The sequence below is a fragment of the Silene latifolia genome, chromosome 2 (genome assembly GCF_048544455.1).
Source record: "Silene latifolia isolate original U9 population chromosome 2, ASM4854445v1, whole genome shotgun sequence".
Classification (NCBI taxonomy): domain Eukaryota; kingdom Viridiplantae; phylum Streptophyta; class Magnoliopsida; order Caryophyllales; family Caryophyllaceae; genus Silene; species Silene latifolia.
Genome location: NC_133527.1, coordinates 64,562,332 through 64,586,062, shown reverse-complemented (window position 1 = coordinate 64,586,062; position 23,731 = coordinate 64,562,332). Strand labels below are relative to the sequence as shown.

Below are 23,731 nucleotides of genomic sequence, written 5' to 3'. Positions count from 1 at the left end.
TTATCATATATTATTAAAAAAAACAAAATTTACTGTTCACGGATAAATTACTGTTCATACGAAAAAAAAAGATGGAGTCTTTAAACATTTTCAATCACACAAAAGGTAAATCCTATTATGAAGAAATTCAAGAGGAGGCTGGTTATTTTTTAAATCTTGATTTACCTCTGCTCTTTGATGATTATGACGAACCGTTGTTGTATAAGGATGGTGAACATGATGTTTATAATGTCGGGTCTTACATTGATTTCAATCGACCTCCAAAATTTGACAATTATGGTGATGAGAAAGCGGTAGTTTCTGATTCTGAGATATCTTTTTACTCGTTGGATTTTGGTGTTTGGTTCGGCCTGATTTCTGAGAAAAACAAGTGCATCATTGATCCCATTGAGTTTCAAGATCAACCAAGTTATTATTTGGTCGATTTTCAAATGGAAGGAAGTATTGTGGTTATGTTAGAGTCGTCTTGTTCATTTTTGCACAAGGGGTTTTCGGAAAGTGAAGGGCAAAACAAATTGGGGTCTGGCATCGAATATGGTTCGTTTTTGTCTGGGGATTTGTTCCTATTATTCGCCTATATGCTGGTCATATTCGTTTTTTTATCCAGGCGGACTTCTACTACAAGAATTGAGGTCAATTCTCTTCTAAGGGGGAGGGGATGATGCGATCCAAGCTAATGACTCGGAGTTAGTTGAACGAGCTGGTTGTGAACACTCACGGTGATAGTCTGATTGTGACTCGTAATTTTCAGCCTATGAATTTCAATTGTCCTTCTTTTGTGAATTTGTAAGTGTGGAACAAGGAAGCTGATCATGGCACGCTTACCAAGGGAAGGACGGTCCAATATGACGTTTTTATTTTACTTTTAAGATTATGTTGTTAAAATAAAATTTTAAGCTTAATTAGTAGTTGTCTAGGTACATTGAACTTGTTGCTTTAAGTGTTGTAATTAATTTTATGAGTAAATTAAAATGGAACATATATGAATATGTTAAGTATATAGATCTACTTTACCTTCACTTGTGACTCGTTGTGTGAACCATTTGTCCTTGTTCATTAGTCCTTGTGACTCGTTGTGTAAACCGTTTAACCTTGTTCATTAGCCCTGGTGACTCGTTGTGTGAACCATTTGTCCATGTTCTTTAGTCCTTGTGACTCGTTTTGTGAACCATTTGTGCTTGTTAATTAGTCCTTGTGATTTGTTGTGCGAACTATTTGTCCTTGTCATGGTGACTTGTTGTTCTAACCATTTGTCCATGTTCATTAGTCCTTATGACTCGTTGTGTAAAACATATGTCCTTGTTCTTAGTCCTTGTGACTTGTTCTGTAAACCATTTGTCCTTGTTCATTAGTCCTTGTGACACGTTGTGTGAATAATTTTGTCCTTGTCATTGTGACTTGTTGTTCTAACCATTTATCCTTGTTCATTAGTCATTGTGACTCGTTGTGTGAACCATTTGTCCTTATTCATTAATCCTTGTGATTCGTTGTGTGAACCATTTGTCCTTGTTCTTTAGTCCTTGTGACTCATTGTGTGAACCATTTGTCCTTGTTATTGTGACTTGTTGTGCTAACCATTTATGCTTGTTCATTAGTCATTGTGACTCGTTGTGTGAACTATTTATCCTTGTTCATTAATCTTTGTGACTCGTTGTGTGAACCATTTGTCCTTGTTCTTTAGTCCTTGTGACTCGTTGTGTGAACCATTTGTGCTTATTAATTAGTCCCTGTGACTCGTTGTGTAAACCATTTGTCCTTGTTTATTAGTCCTTGGGACTCGTTGTGTGAACCATTTGTCCTTGTTCATTATCCTTTGTGACTCGTTGTGTGAACTATTTGTGCTTGTTAATTAGTCCTTGTGACTCGTTGTGTGAACCATTTATCCTTGTCATGGTGACTTGTTGTTCTAACCATTTGTCCTTGTTCATTAGTGCTTGTGACTCGTTGTGTGAACCATTTGTCCTTGTTCATTAGTCCTTGTGACTCGTTGTGTAAAACATTTGTTCTGTGATGTAAAATCTAGTCGATTTTATTGTTTTAAACAGTATGTTGGACTGTTCGATTTGTGTTGTAAAATACGCAGCGGAATATTAAACTTTTTATTTGATTTTTATATGTTTTTGAACGAAAATTAAAAGGATATGACGTGAATAAACTCTCCTCCCTCGCAAGGAATTCGAACTCACACACGACTAGGTTTTTGTGACTCTCACCTCGCAAGGATCAACCACACTCTAATCTCTCCCTCGCAAGAAAGAAATAAGACACTCAAAGCTCGCAAGCAATAAGCAACAAGAAAACTTGTATTAATCTCTAAACTTGAATGCATAAAACTGAATACAAAAGACCCTATTTATACTATAAGGAAACCGACCTTCCTTCCCTAAACTTCTTTAACTTGTCCTAAACTGATTAGGAAATCCGACCCATATTATGGCAAATTGCCTTATTACAATCTTGCTAAGATTAGGAAAGAAACTATAAGGAAATAACAATACTACCTTAAATTTATTGACTAGAATTAGGAAAGCAAAAATAAGGAAACTAATAATCTTAAACACCTCCATCAGCACACGACCTTGACCCTCCTTGGTTGGCGTGTTGACTTAGACGGACTCCAACCCGTCACCTTGACCTCTCCATGCTATCATATTCACGATACTTGAGCCCATTTTGAATCCTTCAGAAATGTGAGTTACATTTTGACTAATTAAGATTTCATTTTCATTTTCTTCAAGTGCTTCTGCATCATTCTCCCCTTCTTTTTGAGAATTTGACCTCAAATTTTCGTCATCTAAGTACGGTGACAAATCTCCAACATTGAATGTCGCACTTACACCTCCATACTCACTCGACAATTCTAACTTGTAGGCATTAGTCCAATAGCTTTCAAGTATCTTGAATGGTCCATCGGCTCTTGGCATCAATTTATTCTTCCTCTTGGATGGAAAACGTTCCTTCCTTAAGTATAACCATACTAAGTCTCCAACTTTGAAAACATGTTGCTTTCGATGTTTATCTGCTTTCTCCTTGTATCTAGCATTGGCTTTCTCGATTTGTGCTTTAACTTGTTCACAAACTCGAAGAAATGCAGCATGTCTTTCCCTTGCTTCGAAACTCATCACATCCTTCTTTGGTATAGGAACCAAATCAATAGGAAGATACGGATTCACCCCATAAATAATTTCGAATGGTGATCTTCCCGTGGTCATTGACGGCGTTCGGTTGTATGCAAACTCAGCATGAGCTAACTTAACATCCCAATCTTTCGTACTCTTGCTAACCAAAGCTCGTAACAAGCTTTCCAAAGTTCTATTAGTCACCTCGGTTTGTCCATCTATTTGTGGATGATGAGAAGTACTAAATAACAACTTCGTTCCAACCAATCTCCATAATGTCTTCCAAAAGTAGCTTAAGAACTTAACATCTCGATCCGACACAATAGTAAGTGGAATACCATGTAATCGAACAATCTCTTTGGTTAAACGTACTGTTTACAAGGACTAATAAACAAGGATAAATGGTTTACACAACGAGTCACAGGGACTAATTAATAAGCACAAATGGTTCACACAACGAGTCAAAATGACTAAAGAACAAGGACAAATGGTTCACACAAGGAGTCACAAAGGATAATGAACAAGGACAAATGGTTCACACAACGAGTCCCAAGGACTAATAAACAAGGACAAATGGTTTACACAACGAGTCACAGGGACTAATTAATAAGCACAAATGGTTCACACAACGAGTCCTACCAATATTCCGCTGCGTATTTTACAACACAAATCGATTAGTCCAACGTACTGTTTAAAACCATAAAATCGACTAGATTTTACATCAATTTGGTTACCAGAGCAAGGTTATTAATCTGTTTCTTAACAAGTTAATCTTGGGAAGTAAGGATGCCGGGAGAGGACGATTCCAGCAAGACAACCGGTGATGGTTCAAGCACACTTCAAGAACAGCTAGATGAGATGAAACAAGCTCCAGCCGAGCTAAAGTTTATGATGAAGAACCTTCCAATTGGACGAGGTAGAGAACGAAGTCCAAGTCGTAGTAGGTCTCATGGATCATATTCTGATGATGCGGTTTCCAAGTCCAAAAAGGAGAACAAAAACGATGATGATCGAGGTCTAAAACTTGACATACCTGATTTCAATGGAGATTTGGATCCCGAAAAGTTTTTGGATTGGATTAGGCAAGCTGAACGAGTTTTCGAGTACAAGGAATACCATGAGCATAAACCATTCAAGGTAGCTATTCTAAAACTCACTAAATATGCATCATTGTGGTATGAAAACTTGAAAAAACTGATACTTGGGAGAAACTTAAGAAGCACCTTATGAGGAGATTCTTACCAAGAGATTATGAGCAAGAAAATTACCTAAAATTGCAATCTTTATCACAAGAAAATCTGTCCGTGGCCGAGTACATTAAAGAATTCGAAAGGATGATGATTGTTTGTGATCTTGAAGAGAAGGAAGAGCTTAGAGTTGCAAGATTCAAAAAGGGTCTAATACCGTCACTTGCATCAAAAGTTGAGGTTCAGATTTACAATGGGTTTGATGATGTGTGTCGTTTGGCTATAAAATTCGAAAAGCAAGACAAAACAAAGAAATCCTATAACTATTCGAAAGGAGCAAGTTCTGGCTCGAGTTCTTATTCTAAACCAACAACGAGCAAGCAAAAGGAAGTTGTGACAGAAGAAGTAAAGGACAAAGGTAAGGGTGTCGTGGAACCTAAGGGTAGCTCATTAAGGCGCTGTTTTAAATGCCAAGGCTATGGTCACATAGCTAACGAATGTCCACAAAAGAGAGCACTTACCGCTCAATAATTGCGCAACATAGTTCCAGCATTCGTTCAAACCGAACAGTCAACAGAACTGTCTGATATTGAAGAGGACGAAGAAGAAGGTGTCGCCTATGATGTTGATCCATTAAGTGAAGAGGAGTGTTTGGTAATTCATAATCTTCGCGTGGAAACAACTCCGGTTGAAGCTGAACAAAGGGAGCAAATATTTCACACTCGTTGCAAGGTACATTCTAAAATGTGCAATCTAATCATTGATAGTGGATCATGTACCAGTGTTGTGTCAAAGGAGTTAGTTGATGAGCTGAAATTACAAACCAAGAATCATAATAAGCCATATAAATTGCATTGGTTGAATGGGGACAATGGAATACAAGTAAGGACGCAAACATTAGTTTCTTTGAGCTTGGGACCTTATAATGATGATATTTGGCGCGACGTGATTCCTATGATTGTGTGCCATATTCTATTGGGACGACCATGGCAGTTTGATCGAAAGGTTGAACATGATGGAAGAACTAACATATATAGCGTGACCAAGGGCAAAACAACATTCAATTTGAAGCCTTTATCACCTAATAAAATCAAGGAGCTGAAATCAAAGAAGGGGAGCTTATTTATGGAAGCTCGTGAGGTTGAAGAGGTTCTAGCTCGTGGAGAACAAGCCTATGTTCTTATGGTTCGTGAATTAGAAGCCAATGGTGAAGGAAGCAGCCGTGAAGTTCAAGGACTATTAAAGGAGTTTTACGATGTATTTCCCGAAGAATTACCGGTTGGATTACCTCCTTTAAGAGGTATTGAACATCAAATTCACTTAATTCCAGGAGGTCAATTACCAAATAAACCAGCCTATCGTTGTAATCCCGAAGAAGCAGGAGAATTACAAAGGCAAGTACAAGAATTAATTGATAGGGGTTATGTTCAAGAAAGTTTGAGTCCTTGTGCCGTACCAGCTCTATTAGTTCCAAAGAAAGACGGGACTTGGAGGATGTGTATTGATAGTAGGGCCGTTAACAATATCACAGTAAAATATCGATTTCCTATGCCGAGGTTGGATGATATGTTAGACGAGTTGAGTGGATCACAAGTATTTTCGAAGCTTGATTTACGAAGTGGTTGTCATCAAATGAGAATTCGTGAAGGTGACGAATGGAAAACAGCGTTCAAGACTAAGCAAGGGTTGTATGAGTGGCTCGTTATGCCATTTGGTCTTTGCAATGCTCCTAGTTCGTTTATGAGATTGATGAACGAAGTGTTGAGACCGTTCTTAAACAAGTTTGTGGTGGTGTATCTGAAGGAAAAGTAGATCTATATACTAACATAATCATATATTTGTTATAAATTAATTTGTCACGAAATTAATAAAGGTCTTATGCATTCAAACTAATTAGCAAAATAAAGAAGAAATTATCCTTACATTGTAATTTCGGTTCTTATGGGCACAAAAGAGATCTCCTTCTCTTTTGTTCTTGAGCTTTCCTTTTGGATGAACAAAGACCCAAGTGTAGGATCTCTCCCAAGGAATTATACCCAAGGCTTACTCTTAATTAAAATTAATATTATAGGTACTAGATAATATTAATTCTTGTAGAAAAATGACCCAAAAATATTTTGGGTTTTGCTCTCAAAACCGGTTGAGAGAGAGGAGAATGGAAGGTGATTTTCTCTTTCTAAAATCTTTATTTTTGATAAGATAGAATGAATGAATGAATAATCACACTTATGCATGTAGTGTATTACAAAATAAGACAAAAATCCTTTTGCCTTTTCTATGGTGAAACCGGGTAGGAGGGAAGAAGGGGGGAAGAGAAAGACCCAATGCATGCTCTTGTTTGCCTTCACAATGCAAACTAGGGTTGCATGGCTAGGCTATAATATGAATGATTGTGTTTTCCACTTATTTAAACGACACAATTTCTAGCCTAATTCCCTCTTAATTTCGGTACACTCATAATATGGGATCCATATTATTTTTGTCAATTTTCACTTATGTCACATGTCATATGTTACATAAATTTGTTGTGCATTTTTAACATATTAAAAATCAACGTATTATTAAAAATACGTCACATACAAAAATTGACTTAGTAATTTCATAATTACTTGTACCAGAATATTTTACCATTTATAAATCACAACAGATTGTATTTATAATAATTCATTCAATTTCAATTGTTTCTTTAAACAATAATTTCATCCGAGTAATTATACAATTCGATTACTCAGACCGTATCTCATTTAATCACATTTCAATGTGATACGTAAATTTTACTTCCAAAATCGTCCGTCAATTTTTCAAGTAATTTAATTAACTCGTAACATTATACGATTAATTAAATGATCAATTAAGTGTGTTGCCCTATAGGTATGACCTAGGGGGTCAACTGATCACCACCGTCGCACGACAGTAATGTCAAACTCTAGTCAGCCAATCATTACCGATATATGTTGACCAGTTGACAGTAAAAATTACTTCCCAATTGTATTCTTTAAAATGAGATTTTAATAATGATATTTAAATCATGTGATCGCACTATTGTTGAGGACACATTTCCCAACAATATCCCACTTGTCCTCGACAAGTGTGCGTCACCAATTCTCTTGTCCTATTACTATCTCCCACTCAATGCAAGGTGTCTTTCAGGTCGTACTTGCAAGTGATCATATCGAGAGTAGTTTCCTCGATCTGGAGAATAACTGATTTGACCGGACTTATCTATCATAGATACTTTCCGAGCGTGGCCACATATTTCCAGTTCATTACTCCTAGAGTGGCTCTGAGATATTGTTATAACCCTGACTAGGGGTGGACAATTCCTATCGCAGTCATTCCCTTCGACTAGCCACAGCCATCATAACCCAAAATATGCCCATTTGACCCCATTTACGAAGGTCGTAGTAACACAAATCAAAGTTAATCAAATCGTGCCATCTTAGGCGAATAGTCTTTAGTCAAAAGAATCGACTCATTTGAATACTATAGTAGCTCTCGCCACGACCAGGCTATATAAATTGCCAGAACTCTATAAGCGGTCATAAGGCCCGACAAAATGTTCCTAACAGTCTGCCTATGTGATCGACTAGTCATCTCACATGACTCTATGGCACTTGAACTTGCCATCAATCGCATCACACTCTAGTCACTTCGAGACGTCACCTCATACAAGTGACTATGGACAAATACTATGTTAATCCATGTTCACTTTAACGGGGTTCAATTGTCACTACAACCCGTTTGGATGTAACAATGTATAAATTAAAGATAAAAGACAAATGTGATTATGAACATGAACAAAAACAAAACTTTTATTTCATTTCAAAATCTAACATAGACTTGGTACACGTTTAAGTCCCATGGACGCCATATGTCCATCATGTTTAGCCTGCGATAAAGGCTTGGTGAGCGGATCGGTTATGTTGTCATCCGTCCCAACCTTACAAATCGCAATTTCCTTTCTTTCAATGAAATCTCTTATTACATGATATTTTCTAAGTACATGTCTAGATCTATTACTAGACTTTGGCTCCTTAGCTTGGAAGATCGTCCCACTATTATCACAATAGAGAGTGATGGGATCATTGGCGGTAGGTACTACTTTTAGACCTTCCGTGAATTGCCCGATCCAAACAGCTTCCTTTAGCAGCTTTCTCGATGCCGCAATGTACTCACCTCCGTTGTAGAATCCACGGTTCATGACTTCCTTGAAGCTTCTCCACTTTTACGGCACCACCATTGAGCATAAAAACGAAACCAGCTTGTGATTTCAAGTCATCTCTATCTGTTTGAAAACTTGAGTCCATGTATCCATTAACACGCAACTCAGTGTCACCTCCAAACACTAGGATAGAATCCATAGTTCTTCTCAAGTACTTAAGGATATTCTTGACAGCAATCCAGTGACTCTCACCTGGATTTCCTTGATATATACTCGTCATGCTCAAGGCATACGAGACATCAGGACGTGTGCATATCATGGCATACATGATTGATCCAACAGCGGAAGCATAAGGGATCAACTTCATGCGTTCAACATCATGGGGTTCGGAGGGAGATTGAGTCTTGCTCAATATCGTCCCTGTTACCATAGGTACCAAACCCCTTTTGGATTTGTCCATGCTGAACCGTCGAAGAATCTTATCAACATAAGACTCTTGACTTAATGCCAATATCCTCTTGGATCTATCTCTATGGATCCGGATACCTAATATGCGTTGTGCCTCTCCTAAATCCTTCATTTGGAAGTGGTTACCTAACCACTTCTTAACAGAAGACAACATTCGAATATCATTTCCAATGAGTAGTATGTCATCGACATACAAGATTAGGAACACAACATTGCTCCCACTGAATTTCCTGTATAAACATGGTTCCTCAACACTTCGAGTGAAACCATTTTCCTTTATAACATGATTGAATCGATGATTCCAACTTCTAGATGCTTGCTTAAGACCATAAATGGATCTCTTAAGCTTGCACACTTTGTTAGGATTTTTAGAATCAACGAAACCTTCGGGTTGTATCATGTACACCTCCTCTTCTAAATGCCCATTTAGAAAAGCGGTTTTGACATCCATTTGCCATATTTCATAATCATGAAATGCGGCAATCACTAACAAAATCCGTATGGATCTTAGCATGGGTACGGGGGCGAAGGTCTCATCATAATGGAGACCTTGGACTTGGGTAAATCCTTTTGCCACTAGCCTAGCTTTGTAGACATCGTCATGTCCTTCTATGCCATTCTTGATTTTGAATATCCATTTGCATTGAAGGGGTCTTGCCCCTTTAGGCAAATATACCAAGTCCCAAACTTGGTTTTCATGCATAGAATCCATTTCGGACTTCATGGCTTCAAGCCATAAGGAGGAATTTGGACTAGAGATTGCGGCCTTGTAGGTGGCGGGCTCGTCACTTTCCATAAGTAACACATCGAGTGTTCCATCTTCCTCGATAAGTCCCACATATCGATAGGGATGGCGAATTACTCGACCAGTCCTTCTTAGTGGAGGAGGTACAACTGCGTTAGACGACGAAGGAACTTCTTCTTGCGTCTCTACCTCGGTTTGTGGCTCTTGAACTTCGTCAAGTTCAAAATTTCTCCCGCTCTATCTCTTAGAAATAAATTCTCTTTCTAAGAAGACAGCCTCGCAAGACACAAACACTTTGTTATCTTGAGGTTTGTAGAAGTAGTATCCTCGAGAGGTTGAGGGGTAACCTACAAATATGCATTTTTCGGATCTTGGGGCAAGCTTGTTGTCGTTCTTAGTTTTGACGTAAGCATCACATCCCCAAATCTTCATATTGGATATATTTGGGATCTTACCCGTCCACATCTCACATGGAGTCTTTTCGGTGGACTTTGTTGGACTATTGTTCAAAGATCGAGTTGCGGTTTGAATCGCAAATCCCCAAAACGAGTTCGGTAACTCGGTTTGACTCATCATGGATCGAACCATATCAAGTAGGGTTTGATTCCTCCTTTCGGCAACACCATTGAGTTGTGGTGTTCCGGGTGGAGTAAGTTCTGATATAATACCACGACCTTTCAAGTGTGAATCAAATTCAAGGCGCTAAGGTATTCACCACCACGATCGGATCGTAGTGCCTTAATCCTTTTGTTCAATTGGTTCTCTACTTCGTTTTGAAATTCCTTGAATTTCTCAAACGCTTCACTCTTATGCTTCATCAAATAGATATGCCCATATCTACTCAAGTCATCCATGAAGGTTATAAAGTAGTCATAATTGCCACGAGTGGTGATACTCATTGGTCCACATACATCGATGTGTAGGAGTCCCAATAGTTCACTAGCTCGTGTCGCTTTACCACTAAAAGGATTACGAGTCATTTTGCCAAGTAGGCAATATTCGCATGTACCATATGATTGATAATCAAATGGTGTAATCACATTAGTTGAAATTAATCTTTTGATGCAATTCTCGTTTATGTGACCTAATCGACAATGCCAAATGAACGCTTCACTTGGGTCACTTGATTTGAGTTTCTTTGATTGAATGTTATAGATATCATTAGTCGGATTTGTGGTCTCTAAAATGTAAATGCCATTGATAGAGGAAGCTTGGCCTATAACCAAGTCGTTCCTAGAAATAGTACAACGATTGTCCTTAATGACAAAACAAAAACCGTCCATGTCTAGCATGGCGATTGAAATAATGTTTTTAGAGAGTGTAGGCACATAAAAACAATTATGTAAATACAACTCAAATCCGTTAGGCAAAGCTAAAACATAAGTTCCTTTGGATTCGGCCGCTACTCGAGCTCCATTTCCAAGGCGTAGATCCACATCTCCCTTGCTAAGCCTCTCCACATCTCTTAAACCCTGTAAATGATTACAAAGGTGAGAACCACAACCGGTATCTAGTACCCATGTCGTAGTGGAAGTATAATTTATATCAATAACATAAATTTCTTTAGGAATTTTACCTTTTGGAGTGATGAGTCCTTCCCTTATATTTCGCAAATATACGGGACAATTCCTAAGCCAATGTCCCATGCCATAGCAATAATGGCACTCATCATTAACTTGCTTGAAGTTTTTGATTTTCTTTCCCTTCTTCTTGAACTTTTTGCCCTTGGAAGCAAGAACTTGATTGCTTGAGCTCCCACTAGTTTTGGCATCTTTATCTTCCAGAGACAAAGACCCTATAGATTGTATGAGGTAGTCTTCCTGAGACGGACTCACACGAGGTCTAGTAGTAGTGGGTGGTTTAGAAGAGGTGATGAAGTTAAGGTTTCCATCCGAACCTATCCCAAAATGAAGTTCTCTAGTGGTGTCGAAATCATTGTTGGAGCAAACGTCGTCAAAAACATTGTGGTAAGACTCAATAGTTATCGGTGCGGTAGCATTTGATGGATTCATTGTAATGAACTACAAATATGGAGGAAAAGGAAATATTAACATTTGTCTTTTAATATCATACTTGTAAATGATTAACAAGATATGAACATTTATATAGTGACCTCTACCCAACTATTATAAATGATTCCAAGACCCAAATTCATATTGACTTAGGCACGGTGGGGCCGATACATCCTTTATCAATATAACTCGGTGGATTAACGTTTAATCGATTCTACTTTTAGAACTCTTGGTCGATAATATTACATTAACATTTATCTTTAGCCCAAAACACATTCGACAAGGGTACGGTGGGGCCGATACATCCCTTATCAAAAACTTTTGTTGAGTTCAATCCAAATTTCGAATAAATGTGTCCATGATCCAAACCCACATTAACTTGGGCACGGTGTGGCCGATACATCCCTCATCAACATGAATTCGGTGGATAGACATTTATCACCCACTTCCCCTACGTAACAAGGTTTGTTCCCCGGTGGGGCCGAGCGCACTCCCTCGCGAAATAGGTTTTCATGGTTTCTACTATTTGGTAAGGCTATGTCTCAATTAATTGTTTTAGCGAGAGGTCATGTCAATTTATTATCTATCACGTTTTAAGTGAACTAAAGCGGTGAACTACGATAATTCTAATTGACACGGTCGATAAACTCGATAAAAGAAGATGCATGTTTTAGTTATGGCGATTTAGCGATGCATGTGACATAAAATAAAATGCAAGCATAAAAATAAATAAATCCTAGTATGGCCTTTCTTAAAATAGAAAAACTATTTAACTATTACATATTCGGAAACCAACTCCATTGGTCCCTTGAACTTCGGTTGTGACACGCATCTCGAGGTAACACCGTCTTTATGTATCGCCATCTTGAAGAAATCCGTCTTTGGGAACTCCGAGAAGAATTTAAATTACATAATAAATTACATAATTTCCTATTATACATTTGTAACTAAAATAAAATAAATCTATTAAATTACAAAAGGGTGATACGAGATCACAATAAAATTACAACCGAATCGATATTCCCATACATTTCGGGAAATACCAATTAAAATCTAAGGCCATACTAAGTAAAATTACATAATTTAAAAATTACATAAATTAAAATTATGACAATCATAAAGAAAATGCAGCATTATAATATGTATGAACATGCTCAATTTTATGCTAAATCGCCTTTAATTAGCCAATATCGTATATTACTCGGTTTTTACGGATTTGCGTGATTTCAACATTTTATAATCACAAAAAATTACATAAATTCATATTTATGCATAAGTTAATTACCCTAACCTCTTAGGACTCAAAATTTAGTCTTCACTAATAATTTGACCATAATTAACTCATATTTTATAAAATTGTTCATTAATGGACTAAAAATTACAAAAATAAGCTATAAACTTCAAATAAAACACAAAATTTCAAATAAATTCAAAATTTGAAATTTAAACTCATGAACATTCTGGAAAAAAAAACCATGACACTCATAATGTTCAAAACCTTAGGTTAAAAATTTCGACATTTTCCGGAAAAACAATGTTGCGGTTTATCGATTTTAACTAAAATAATCATAAAAACATGGGAAAAATTATATTCATTAACTTTTAAATTTTAGATCTGAAAAAGATAATAAAATGCAACATTAGACGTTTTTCCTTAGTCATAGATTATGTTATATTAATTTTTCACTAATAATGTCACTATTTATGCTATTTTTCTTCAAAAATCCATAAATCATGCAGAAAGACTTCACTATAGCCCATTATTTTACACACATCTTGTAAAATTGCATGTGACAACATACTAAATTTCTATGACCAGATTCAAAATTTATCTCATATTAACCTATTTGTCACCTAAATCCGAATTTAATAATGAAAAATCCATTTTTCGAGCATAACAAGTCCAAAAATTATGAAAATTTACAGGTTATCTCAAAATAATATATGTGACAACATATAAAAAAATCACTGGAAAATACGAAGTATAGCTAATTTTAGACCAAAAATGACATTTTTACTCATAAAATCATATTTAAATGCCATTATTGTATTATATGAACAATGAAAATCCGTAAATTTAACCAAAATATCCTAAAACATTTTACGACCAGAAATTTTAACATGCATGAATTAATTTCGTGATATATCATAATAACACAAAATTTACAAGTTTTATATGTTAATCTTTATAACTCGGAAAAACTTTTAACCGATTTGCATGCAAACAACCATGGCTCTTGATACCGATTGAAGGAAAAGTAGATCTATATACTAACATATTCATATATATGTTATAAATTAATTTGTCATGAAATTAATAAAGGTCTTATGCATGCAAACTAATTAGCAAAATAAAGAAGAAATTATCCTTACATTGTAATTTCGGTTCTTATGGGCACAAAAGAGATCTCCTTCTCTTTTGTTCTTGAGCTTTCCTTTTGGATGAACAAAGACCCAAGTGTAGGATCTCTCCCAAGGAATTATACCCAAGGCTTACTCTTAATTAAAATTAATATTATAGGTACTAGATAATATTAATTCTTGTAGAAAAATGACCCAAAAATATTTTGGGTTTTGCTCTCAAAACCGGTTGAGAGAGAGAGGAGAATGGAAGGTGATTTTCTCTTTCTAAAATCTTTATTTTTGATAAGATAGAATGAATGAATGAATAATCACACTTATGCATGTAGTGTATTACAAAATAAGACAAATATCCTTTTGCCTTTTCTATGGTGAAACCGGGTAGGAGGGAAGAAGGGGGGAAGAGAAAGACCCAATGCATGCTCTTGTTTTCCTTCACAATGCAAACTAGGGTTGCATGGCTAGGCTATAATATGAATGATTGTGTTTTCCACTTATTTAAACAACACAATTTCTAGCCTAATTCCCTCTTAATTTCGGTACACTCATAATATGGGATCCATATTATTTTTGTCAATTTTGACTTATGTCACATGTCATATGTTACATAAATTTGTTGTGCATTTTTAACATATTAAAAATCAACGTATTATTAAAAATACGTCACATACAAAAATTGACTTAGTAATTTCATAATTACTTGTACTAGAATATTTTACCATTTATAAATCACAACAGATTGTATTTATATTAATTCATTCAATTTCAATTGTTTCTTTAAACAATAATTTCATCCGAGTAATGATACAATTCGATTACTCAGACCGTATCTCATTTAATCACATTTCAATGTGATACGTAAATTTTACTTCCAAAATCGTCCGTCAATTTTTCAAGTAATTTAATTAACTCGTAACATTATACGATTAATTAAATGATCAATTAAGAGTGTTTCCCTATAGGTACGACCTAGGGGGTCAACTGATCACCACCGTCGCACGACAGTAATGTCAAACTCTAGTCAACCAATCATTACCGATATATGTTGACCAGTTGACAGTAAAAATTACTTCCCAATTGTATTCTTTAAAATGAGATTTTAATAATGATATTTAAATCATGTGATCGCACTATTGTTGAGGACACATTTCCCAACAGTATCTCGATGATATTCTTATTTATAGCAAGAGCAAGGAGGAATATATTGAACATCTCCGTGAAGTGTTTAAAATGCTACGAAAACAGAAACTATATGGCAAAATGGAGAAGTGCGCGTTCACGGTGTCAAGAGTGGTGTTCCTAGGTTATATTGTTGGTGAGAATGGTGTGAGCATGGATCCGTCCAAGGTGGAGGCAATCAAGGCATGGCCGGTTCCTAAATCAACAATTGAGGTTCGTAGTTTCCATGGTTTGGCTTTAAACCGTTTGTCCTTGTTCATTAGCCCTTGTGACTCATTGTGTGAACCATTTGTCCATGTTCTTTAGTCCTTGTGACTCGTTGTGTGAACCATTTGTGCTTGTTAATTAGTCCTTGTGATTCGTTGTGTGAACTATTTGTCCTTGTCATGGTGACTTGTTGTTCTAACCATTTGTCCATGTTCATTAGTCCTTATGACTCGTTGTGTAAAACATTTGTCCTTGTTCTTAGTCCTTGTGACTTGTTCTGTAAACCATTTGTCCTTGTTCATTATCCCTTGTGACTCGTTGTGTCGACCATGTGTCCTTGTTCTTTAGTCCTTGTGACTCGTTGTGTGAACCATTTGTCCTTGTCATTGTGACTTGTTGTGCTAACCATTTATCCTTGTTCATTAGTCATTATGACTTGTTGTGTGAACATTTATCCTTGTTCATTAATCTTTGTGACTCGTTGTGTGAACCATTTGTCCTTGTTCATTATCCCTTGTGACTCATAGTGTAAATCATTTGTCCTTGTTCTTTAGTTCTTGTGACTCGTTGTGTGAACCATTTGTTCTTATTAATTAGTCCCGGTGACTCGTTGTGTAAACCATTTGTCCTTGTTTATTAGTCCTTGGGACTCGTTGTGTGAACCATTTGTCATTGTTCATTATCCTTTGTGACTCCTTGTGTGAACCATTTGTCCTTGTTCTTTTGTCATTTTGACTCGTTATGTGAACCATTTGTGCTTATTTTGTCCTTGTTCATTAATCCTTGTGACTCGTTGTGTGAACCATTTGTCCTTATTCATTATCCCTTGTGACTCATTGTGTGAACAATTTGTCCTTGTTCTTTAGTCCTTGTGACTCGTTGTGTAAACCATTTGTGCTTGTTAATTAGTCTTTGTGACTCGTTGTCTGATCCATTTGTCCTTGTCATGGTGACTTATTGTTCTAACCATTTGTCCTTGTTCATTAGTCCTTGTGACTCATTATGTAAAACATTTGTCCTTGTTCTTAGTCATTGTGACTTGTTGTGTAAACCATTTGTCCTTGTTCATTAGTCCTTGTGACACGTTGTGTAAACCATTTGTCCTTGTTCATTAGTCCTTGTGACTCGTTGTGTGAACCATTTGTCCGTGTTCATTATCCCTTGTGACTCATTGTGTGCACCATTTGTCCTTGTTCTTTAGTCCTTGTGACTCGTTGTGTAAACCATTTGTGCTTGTTAATTAGTCCTTGTGACTCGTTGTGTGATCCATTTGTCCTTGTCATGGTGACTTGTTGTTATAACCATTTGTCCTTGTTCATTAGTCCTTGTGACTCGTTGTGTGAACCATTTGTCCTTGTTCATTAGTCCTTGTGACTCGTTGTGTAAACCATTTGTCCTTGTTCATTAGTCCTTGTGACTCGTTGTGTGAACCATTTGTCCATGTTCTTTAGTCCTTATGACTCGTTGTGTGAACCATTTGTGCTTGTTAATTAGTCCTTATTATTCGTTGTGTGAACTATTTTTCCTTGTCATGGTGACTTGTTGTTCTAACCATTTGTCCGTGTTCAATAGTCCTTCTGACTCGTTGTGTAAAACATTTTTCCTTGTTCATAGTCCTTGTGACTCGTTGTGTAAACCATTTGTCCTTGTTCATTAGTCCTTGTGACTCGTTGTGTGAACCATTTGTCCATGTTCTTTAGTCCTTATGACTCCTTGTGTGAACCATTTGTCCTTGTTCTTTTGTCATTTTTACTCGTTATGTGAACCATTTGTGCTTATTTTGTCCTTGTTCATTAATCCTTGTGACTCGTTGTGTGAACCATTTGTCCTTATTCATTATCCGTTGTGACTCATTGTGTGAACAATTTGTCCTTGTTCTTTTGTCCTTGTGACTCGTTGTGTAAACCATTTGTGCTTGTTAATTAGTCCTTGTGACTCGTTGTCTGATCCATTTGTCCTTGTCATGGTGACTTATTGTTCTAACCATTTGTCCTTGTTCATTAATCCTTGTGACTCGTTGTGTGAACCATTTGTCCTTGTTCTTTAGTCCTTGTGACTCGTTGTGTAAACCATTTGACCTTGTTCATTAGTCCTTGTGACTCGTTGTGTGAACCATTTGTCCATGTTCTTTAGTCCTTATGACTCGTTGTGTGAACCATTTGTGCTTGTTAATTAGTCCTTGTTATTCGTTGTGTGAACTATATGTCTTTGTCATGGTGACTTGTTGTTCTAACCATTTGTCCATGTTCAATAGTCCTTGTGACTCGTTATGTAAAACATTTGTCCTTGTTCTTAGTCATTGTGACTTGTTGTGTAAACCATTTGTCCTTGTTCATTAGTCCTTGTGACACGTTGTGTAAACCATTTGTCCTTGTTCATTAGTCCTTGTGACTCGTTGTGTGAACCATTTGTCCGTGTTCATTATCCCTTGTGACTCATTGTGTGAACCATTTGTCCTTGTTCTTTAGTCCTTGTGACTCGTTGTGTAAACCATTTGTGCTTGTTAATTAGTCCTTGTGACTCGTTGTGTGATCCATTTGTCCTTGTCATGGTGACTTGTTGTTATAACCATTTGTCCTTTTGTTCATTAGTCCTTGTGACTCGTTGTGTGAACCATTTGTCCTTGTTCATTAGTCCTTGTGACTCGTTGTGTAAACCATTTGTCCTTGTTCATTAGTCCTTGTGACTCGTTGTGTGAACCGTTTGTCCATGTTCTTTAGTCCTTATGACTCGTTGTGTGAACCATTTGTGCTTGTTAATTAGTCCTTGTTATTCGTTGTGTGAACTATTTTTCCTTGTCATGGTGACTTGTTGTTCTAACCATTTGTCCGTGTTCAATAGTCCTTCTGACTCGTTGTGTAAAACATTTTTCCTTGTTCATAGTCCTTGTGACTCGTTGTGTAAACCATTTGTCCTTGTTCATTAGTCCTTGTGACTCGTTGTGTGAACCATTTGTCCATGTTCTTTAGTCCTTATGACTCCTTGTGTGAACCATTTGTCCTTGTTCTTTTGTCATTTTTACTCGTTATGTGAACCATTTGTGCTTATTTTGTCCTTGTTCTTTTGTCATTTTTACTCGTTATGTGAACCATTTGTGCTTATTTTGTCCTTGTTCATTAATCCTTGTGACTCGTTGTGTGAACCATTTGTCCTTATTCATTATCCCTTGTGACTCATTGTGTGAACAATTTGTCCTTGTTCTTTAGTCCTTGTGACTCGTTGTGTAAACCATTTGTGCTTGTTAATTAGTCCTTGTGACTCGTTGTCTGATCCATTTGTCCTTGTCATGGTGACTTATTGTTCTAACCATTTGTCCTTGTTCATTAATCCTTGTGACTCGTTGTTTGAACCATTTGTCCTTGTTCTTTAGTCCTTGTGACTCGTTGTGTAAACCATTTGACCTTGTTCATTAGTCCTTGTGACTCGTTGTGTGAACCATTTGTCCATGTGCTTTAGTCCTTATGACTCGTTGTGTGAACCATTTGTGCTTGTTAATTAGTCCTTGTTATTCGTTGTGTGAACTATATGTCTTTGTCATGGTGACTTGTTGTTCTAACCATTTGTCCATGTTCAATAGTCCTTGTGACTCGTTATGTAAAACATTTGTCCTTGTTCTTAGTCATTGTGACTTGTTGTGTAAACCATTTGTCCTTGTTCATTAGTCCTTGTGACACGTTGTGTAAACCATTTGTCCTTGTTCATTAGTCCTTGTGACTCGTTGTGTGAACCATTTGTCCGTGTTCATTATCCCTTGTGACTCATTGTGTGAACCATTTGTCCTTGTTCTTTAGTCCTTGTGACTCGTTGTGTAAACTATTTGTGCTTGTTAATTAGTCCTTGTGACTCGTTGTGTGATCCATTTGTCCTTGTCATGGTGACTTGTTGTTATAACCATTTGTCCTTGTTCATTAGTCCTTATGACTCGTTGTGTGAACCATTTGTCCTTGTTCATTAGTCCTTGTGACTCGTTGTGTAAACCATTTGTCCTTGTTCATTAGTCCTTGTGAATCGTTGTGTGAACCATTTGTCCATGTTCTTTAGTCCTTATGACTCGTTGTGTGAACCATTTGTGCTTGTTAATTAGTCCTTGTTATTCGTTGTGTGAACTATTTTTCCTTGTCATGGTGACTTGTTGTTATAACCATTTGTCCGTGTTCAATAGTCCTTCTGACTCGTTGTGTAAAACATTTTTCCTTGTTCTTAGTCCTTGTGACTCGTTGTGTAAACCATTTGTCCTTGTTCATTAGTCCTTATGACTCGTTGTGTGAACCATTTGTCCATGTTCTTTAGTCCTTATGACTCCTTGTGTGAACCATTTGTCCTTGTTCTTTTGTCATTTTTACTCGTTATGTGAACCATTTGTGCTTATTTTGTCCTTGTTCTTTTGTCATTTTTACTCGTTATGTGAACCATTTGTGCTTATTTTGTCCTTGTTCATTAATCCTTGTGACTCGTTGTGTGAACCATTTGTCCTTATTCATTATCCCTTGTGACTCATTGTGTGAACAATTTGTCCTTGTTCTTTAGTCCTTGTGACTCGTTGTGTAAACCATTTGTGCTTGTTAATTAGTCCTTGTGACTCGTTGTCTGATCCATTTGTCCTTGTCATGGTGACTTATTGTTCTAACCATTTGTCCTTGTTCATTAATCCTTGTGACTCGTTGTGTGAACCATTTGTCCTTGTTCTTTAGTCCTTGTGACTCGTTGTGTAAACCATTTGACCTTGTTCATTAGTCCTTGTGACTCGTTGTGTGAACCATTTGTCCATGTGCTTTAGTCCTTATGACTCGTTGTGTGAACCATTTGTGCTTGTTAATTAGTCCTTGTTATTCGTTGTGTGAACTATATGTCTTTGTCATGGTGACTTGTTGTTCTAACCATTTGTCCATGTTCAATAGTCCTTGTGACTCGTTATGTAAAACATTTGTCCTTGTTCTTAGTCATTGTGACTTGTTGTGTAAACCATTTGTCCTTGTTCATTAGTCCTTGTGACACGTTGTGTAAACCATTTGTCCTTGTTCATTAGTCCTTGTGACTCGTTGTGTGAACCATTTGTCCGTGTTCATTATCCCTTGTGACTCATTGTGTGAACCATTTGTCCTTGTTCTTTAGTCCTTGTGACTCGTTGTGTAAACTATTTGTGCTTGTTAATTAGTCCTTGTGACTCGTTGTGTGATCCATTTGTCCTTGTCATGGTGACTTGTTGTTATAACCATTTGTCCTTGTTCATTAGTCCTTGTGACTCGTTGTGTGAACCATTTGTCCTTGTTCATTAGTCCTTGTGACTCGTTGTGTAAACCATTTGTCCTTGTTCATTAGTCCTTGTGAATCGTTGTGTGAACCATTTGTCCATGTTCTTTAGTCCTTATGACTCGTTGTGTGAACCATTTGTGCTTGTTAATTAGTCCTTGTTATTCGTTGTGTGAACTATTTTTCCTTGTCATGGTGACTTGTTGTTCTAACCATTTGTCCGTGTTCAATAGTCCTTCTGACTCGTTGTGTAAAACATTTTTCCTTGTTCATAGTCCTTGTGACTCGTTGTGTAAACCATTTGTCCTTGTTCATTAGTCCTTGTGACTCGTTGTGTGAACCATTTGTCCATGTTCTTTAGTCCTTATGACTCGTTGTGTGAACCATTTGTGCTTGTTAATTAGTCCTTGTTATTCGTTGTGTGAACTATTTTTCCTTGTCATGGTGACTTGTTGTTCTAACCATTTGTCCGTGTTAAATACTCCTTGTGACTCGTTGTGTAAAACATTTTTCCTTGTTCATAGTCCTTGTGACTTGTTGTGTAAACCATTTGTCCTTGTTCATTAGTACCTGTGACACGTTGTGTAATAATTTTGTCCTTATCATTGTGACTTGTTGTGCTAACCATTTATCCTTGTTCATTAGTCCTTGTGACTCGTTGTGTGTACCATTTGTCCTTGTCAATGGAACTTGATGTGCTAACCATTTGTCCTTGTTCATTAGTCTTTGAGACTTATTGTGGGAACGATTTGTCATTTTTTATTAGTCTTTATGACTCGTTGTGTGATCCATTTTTTCTTGTTTATTAGTCCTTGTGACTCGTTGTATGAACCATTTGTCCTTGTTCATTATTCCATGTGACTCGTTGTGTGAACCATTTGTCCTTGTCATTGTGACTTGTTGTGCCAACCATTTATCCTTGTTCATTAGTCATTGTGACTCGTTGTGTGAACCATTTATCCTTGTTCATAAACCTTGTGACTTGTTGTGTAAACCATTTGTCCTTGTTCATTAGTACCTTTGTCACGTTGTGTAATAATTTCGTCCTTATCATTGTGACTTGTTGTGCTAACCATTTATCCTTGTTCATTAGTCATTGTGACTCATTGTGTGAACCATTTGACCTTGTTCATTAGTCCTTGTGACTCGTTGTGTGTACCATTTGTCCTTGTCAATGGAACTTGATGTGCTAACCATTTGTCCTTGTTCATTAGTCTTTGAGACTCTTTGTGGGAACGATTTGTCATTTTTTATTAGTCCTTATGACTCGTTGTGTGATCCATTTTTTCTTGTTTATTAGTCCTTGTGACTCGTTGTATAAACCATTTGTCCTTGTTCATTATTCCATGTGACTCGTTGTGTGAACCATTTGTCCTTGTCATTGTGACTTGTTGTGCCAACCATTTATCCTTGTTCATTAGTCATTGTGACTCGTTGTGTGAACCATTTATCCTTGTTCATTAATCCTTGTGACTCGTTGTGTGAACCATTTGTCCTTGTTCATTATCCCTTGTGACTCGTTGTGTGAACCATTTGTCCTTGTTCTTTAGTCCTTGTGACTCGTTGTGTGAACCATTTGTGCTTATTAATTAGTCCTTGTGATTCGTTGAGTGAACTATTTGTCCTTGTCATGGTGACTTGTTTTTCTAACCATTTGTCCATGTTCATTAGTCCTTGTGACTCGTTGTGTGAACCACCTGTCCTTGTTCATTAGTCTATGAGACTTGTTGTTGAAACCATTTGTCCTTGTTCATTAGTCCTTGTGACTCATTGTGTGAACCATTTGTCCTTGTCAATGGAACTTCATGTGTTAACCATTTGTCCTTGTTCATTTGTCCTTGAGACTCTTTGTGTGAATCATTTGTCATTGTTCATTAATCCTTATGACTCGTTGTGTGATCCATTTTTCCTTGTTTATTAGTACTTGTGACTCGTTGTATGAACCCTTTGTCCTTGTTCATTAGTCCATGTGACTCGTTGTGTGAACCATTTGTACTTGTCATTGTGACTTGTTCACCTAACCATTTATCCTTGTTCGTTAGTCATTGCGACTCGTTGTGTGAACCATTTGTCCTTGTTCATTAGTCCTTGTGACTCGTTGTGTGAACCATTTGTCCTAGTTCATTAATCCTTGTGACTCGTTGTGTGAACCATTTGTCCGTGTTCATTATCCCTTGTGACTCATTGTGTGAACCATTTGTCCTTGTTCTTTAGTCCTTGTGACTTGTTGTGTAAACCATTTGTGCTTGTTAATTAGTCCTTGTGACTCGTTGTGTGATCCATTTGTCCTTGTCATGGTGACTTGTTGATCTAACCATTTGTCCTTGTTCATTAGTCCTTGTGACTCGTTGTGTGAACCATTTGCCCTTGTTCATTAGTTCTTGTGACTCGTTATGTAAACCATTTGTCCTTGTTAATTAGTCCTTGTGACTCATTGTGTGAACCATTTGTCCATGTTCTTTAGTCCTTATGACTCGTTGTGAGAACCATTTGTGCTTGTTAATTAGTCCTTGTTATTCGTTGTGTGAACTATTTTTCCTTGTCATGGTGACTTATTGTTCTAACCATTTGTCCGTGTTCAATAGTCCTTGTGACTCGTTGTGTAAAAAAATTTTCCTTGTTCTTAGTCCTTGTGACTTGCCATTTGTCCATGTTCTTTAGTCCTTATGACTCGTTGTGTGAACCATTTGTGCTTGTTAATTAGTCCTTGTTATTCGTTGTGTGAACTATTTTTACTTGTCATGGTGACTTGTTGTTCTAACCATTTGTCCGTGTTCAATAGTCCTTCTGACTCGTTGTGTAAAACATTTTTCCTTGTTCTTAGTCCTTGTGACTCATTGTGTAAACCATTTGTCCTTGTTCATTAGTCCTTGTGACTCGTTGTGTGAACCATTTGTCCATGTTCTTTAGTCCTTATGACTCGTTGTGTGAACCATTTGTGCTTGTTAATTAGTCCTTGTTATTCGTTGTGTGAACTATTTTTCCTTGTCATGGTGACTTGTTGTTCTAACCATTTGTCCGTGTTCAATACTCCTTGTGAC

At 36.9% G+C, this 23,731-nt stretch overlaps 1 protein-coding gene across 1 annotated transcript; it reads left to right on the top strand.

Annotated features, from left to right (window-relative positions):
- Window positions 1-4,453: 4,453 nt before the first annotated feature.
- LOC141640892 (uncharacterized) lies at window positions 4,454-8,493 on the top strand. Its single transcript, XM_074449570.1, has 3 exons — window positions 4,454-4,724; window positions 4,857-6,038; window positions 8,444-8,493. Exons 1-3 carry the CDS (start codon window positions 4,454-4,456, stop codon window positions 8,491-8,493), a joined length of 1,503 nt encoding a protein of 500 aa, XP_074305671.1.
- The last annotated feature ends 15,238 nt before the right edge of the window (window positions 8,494-23,731 follow it).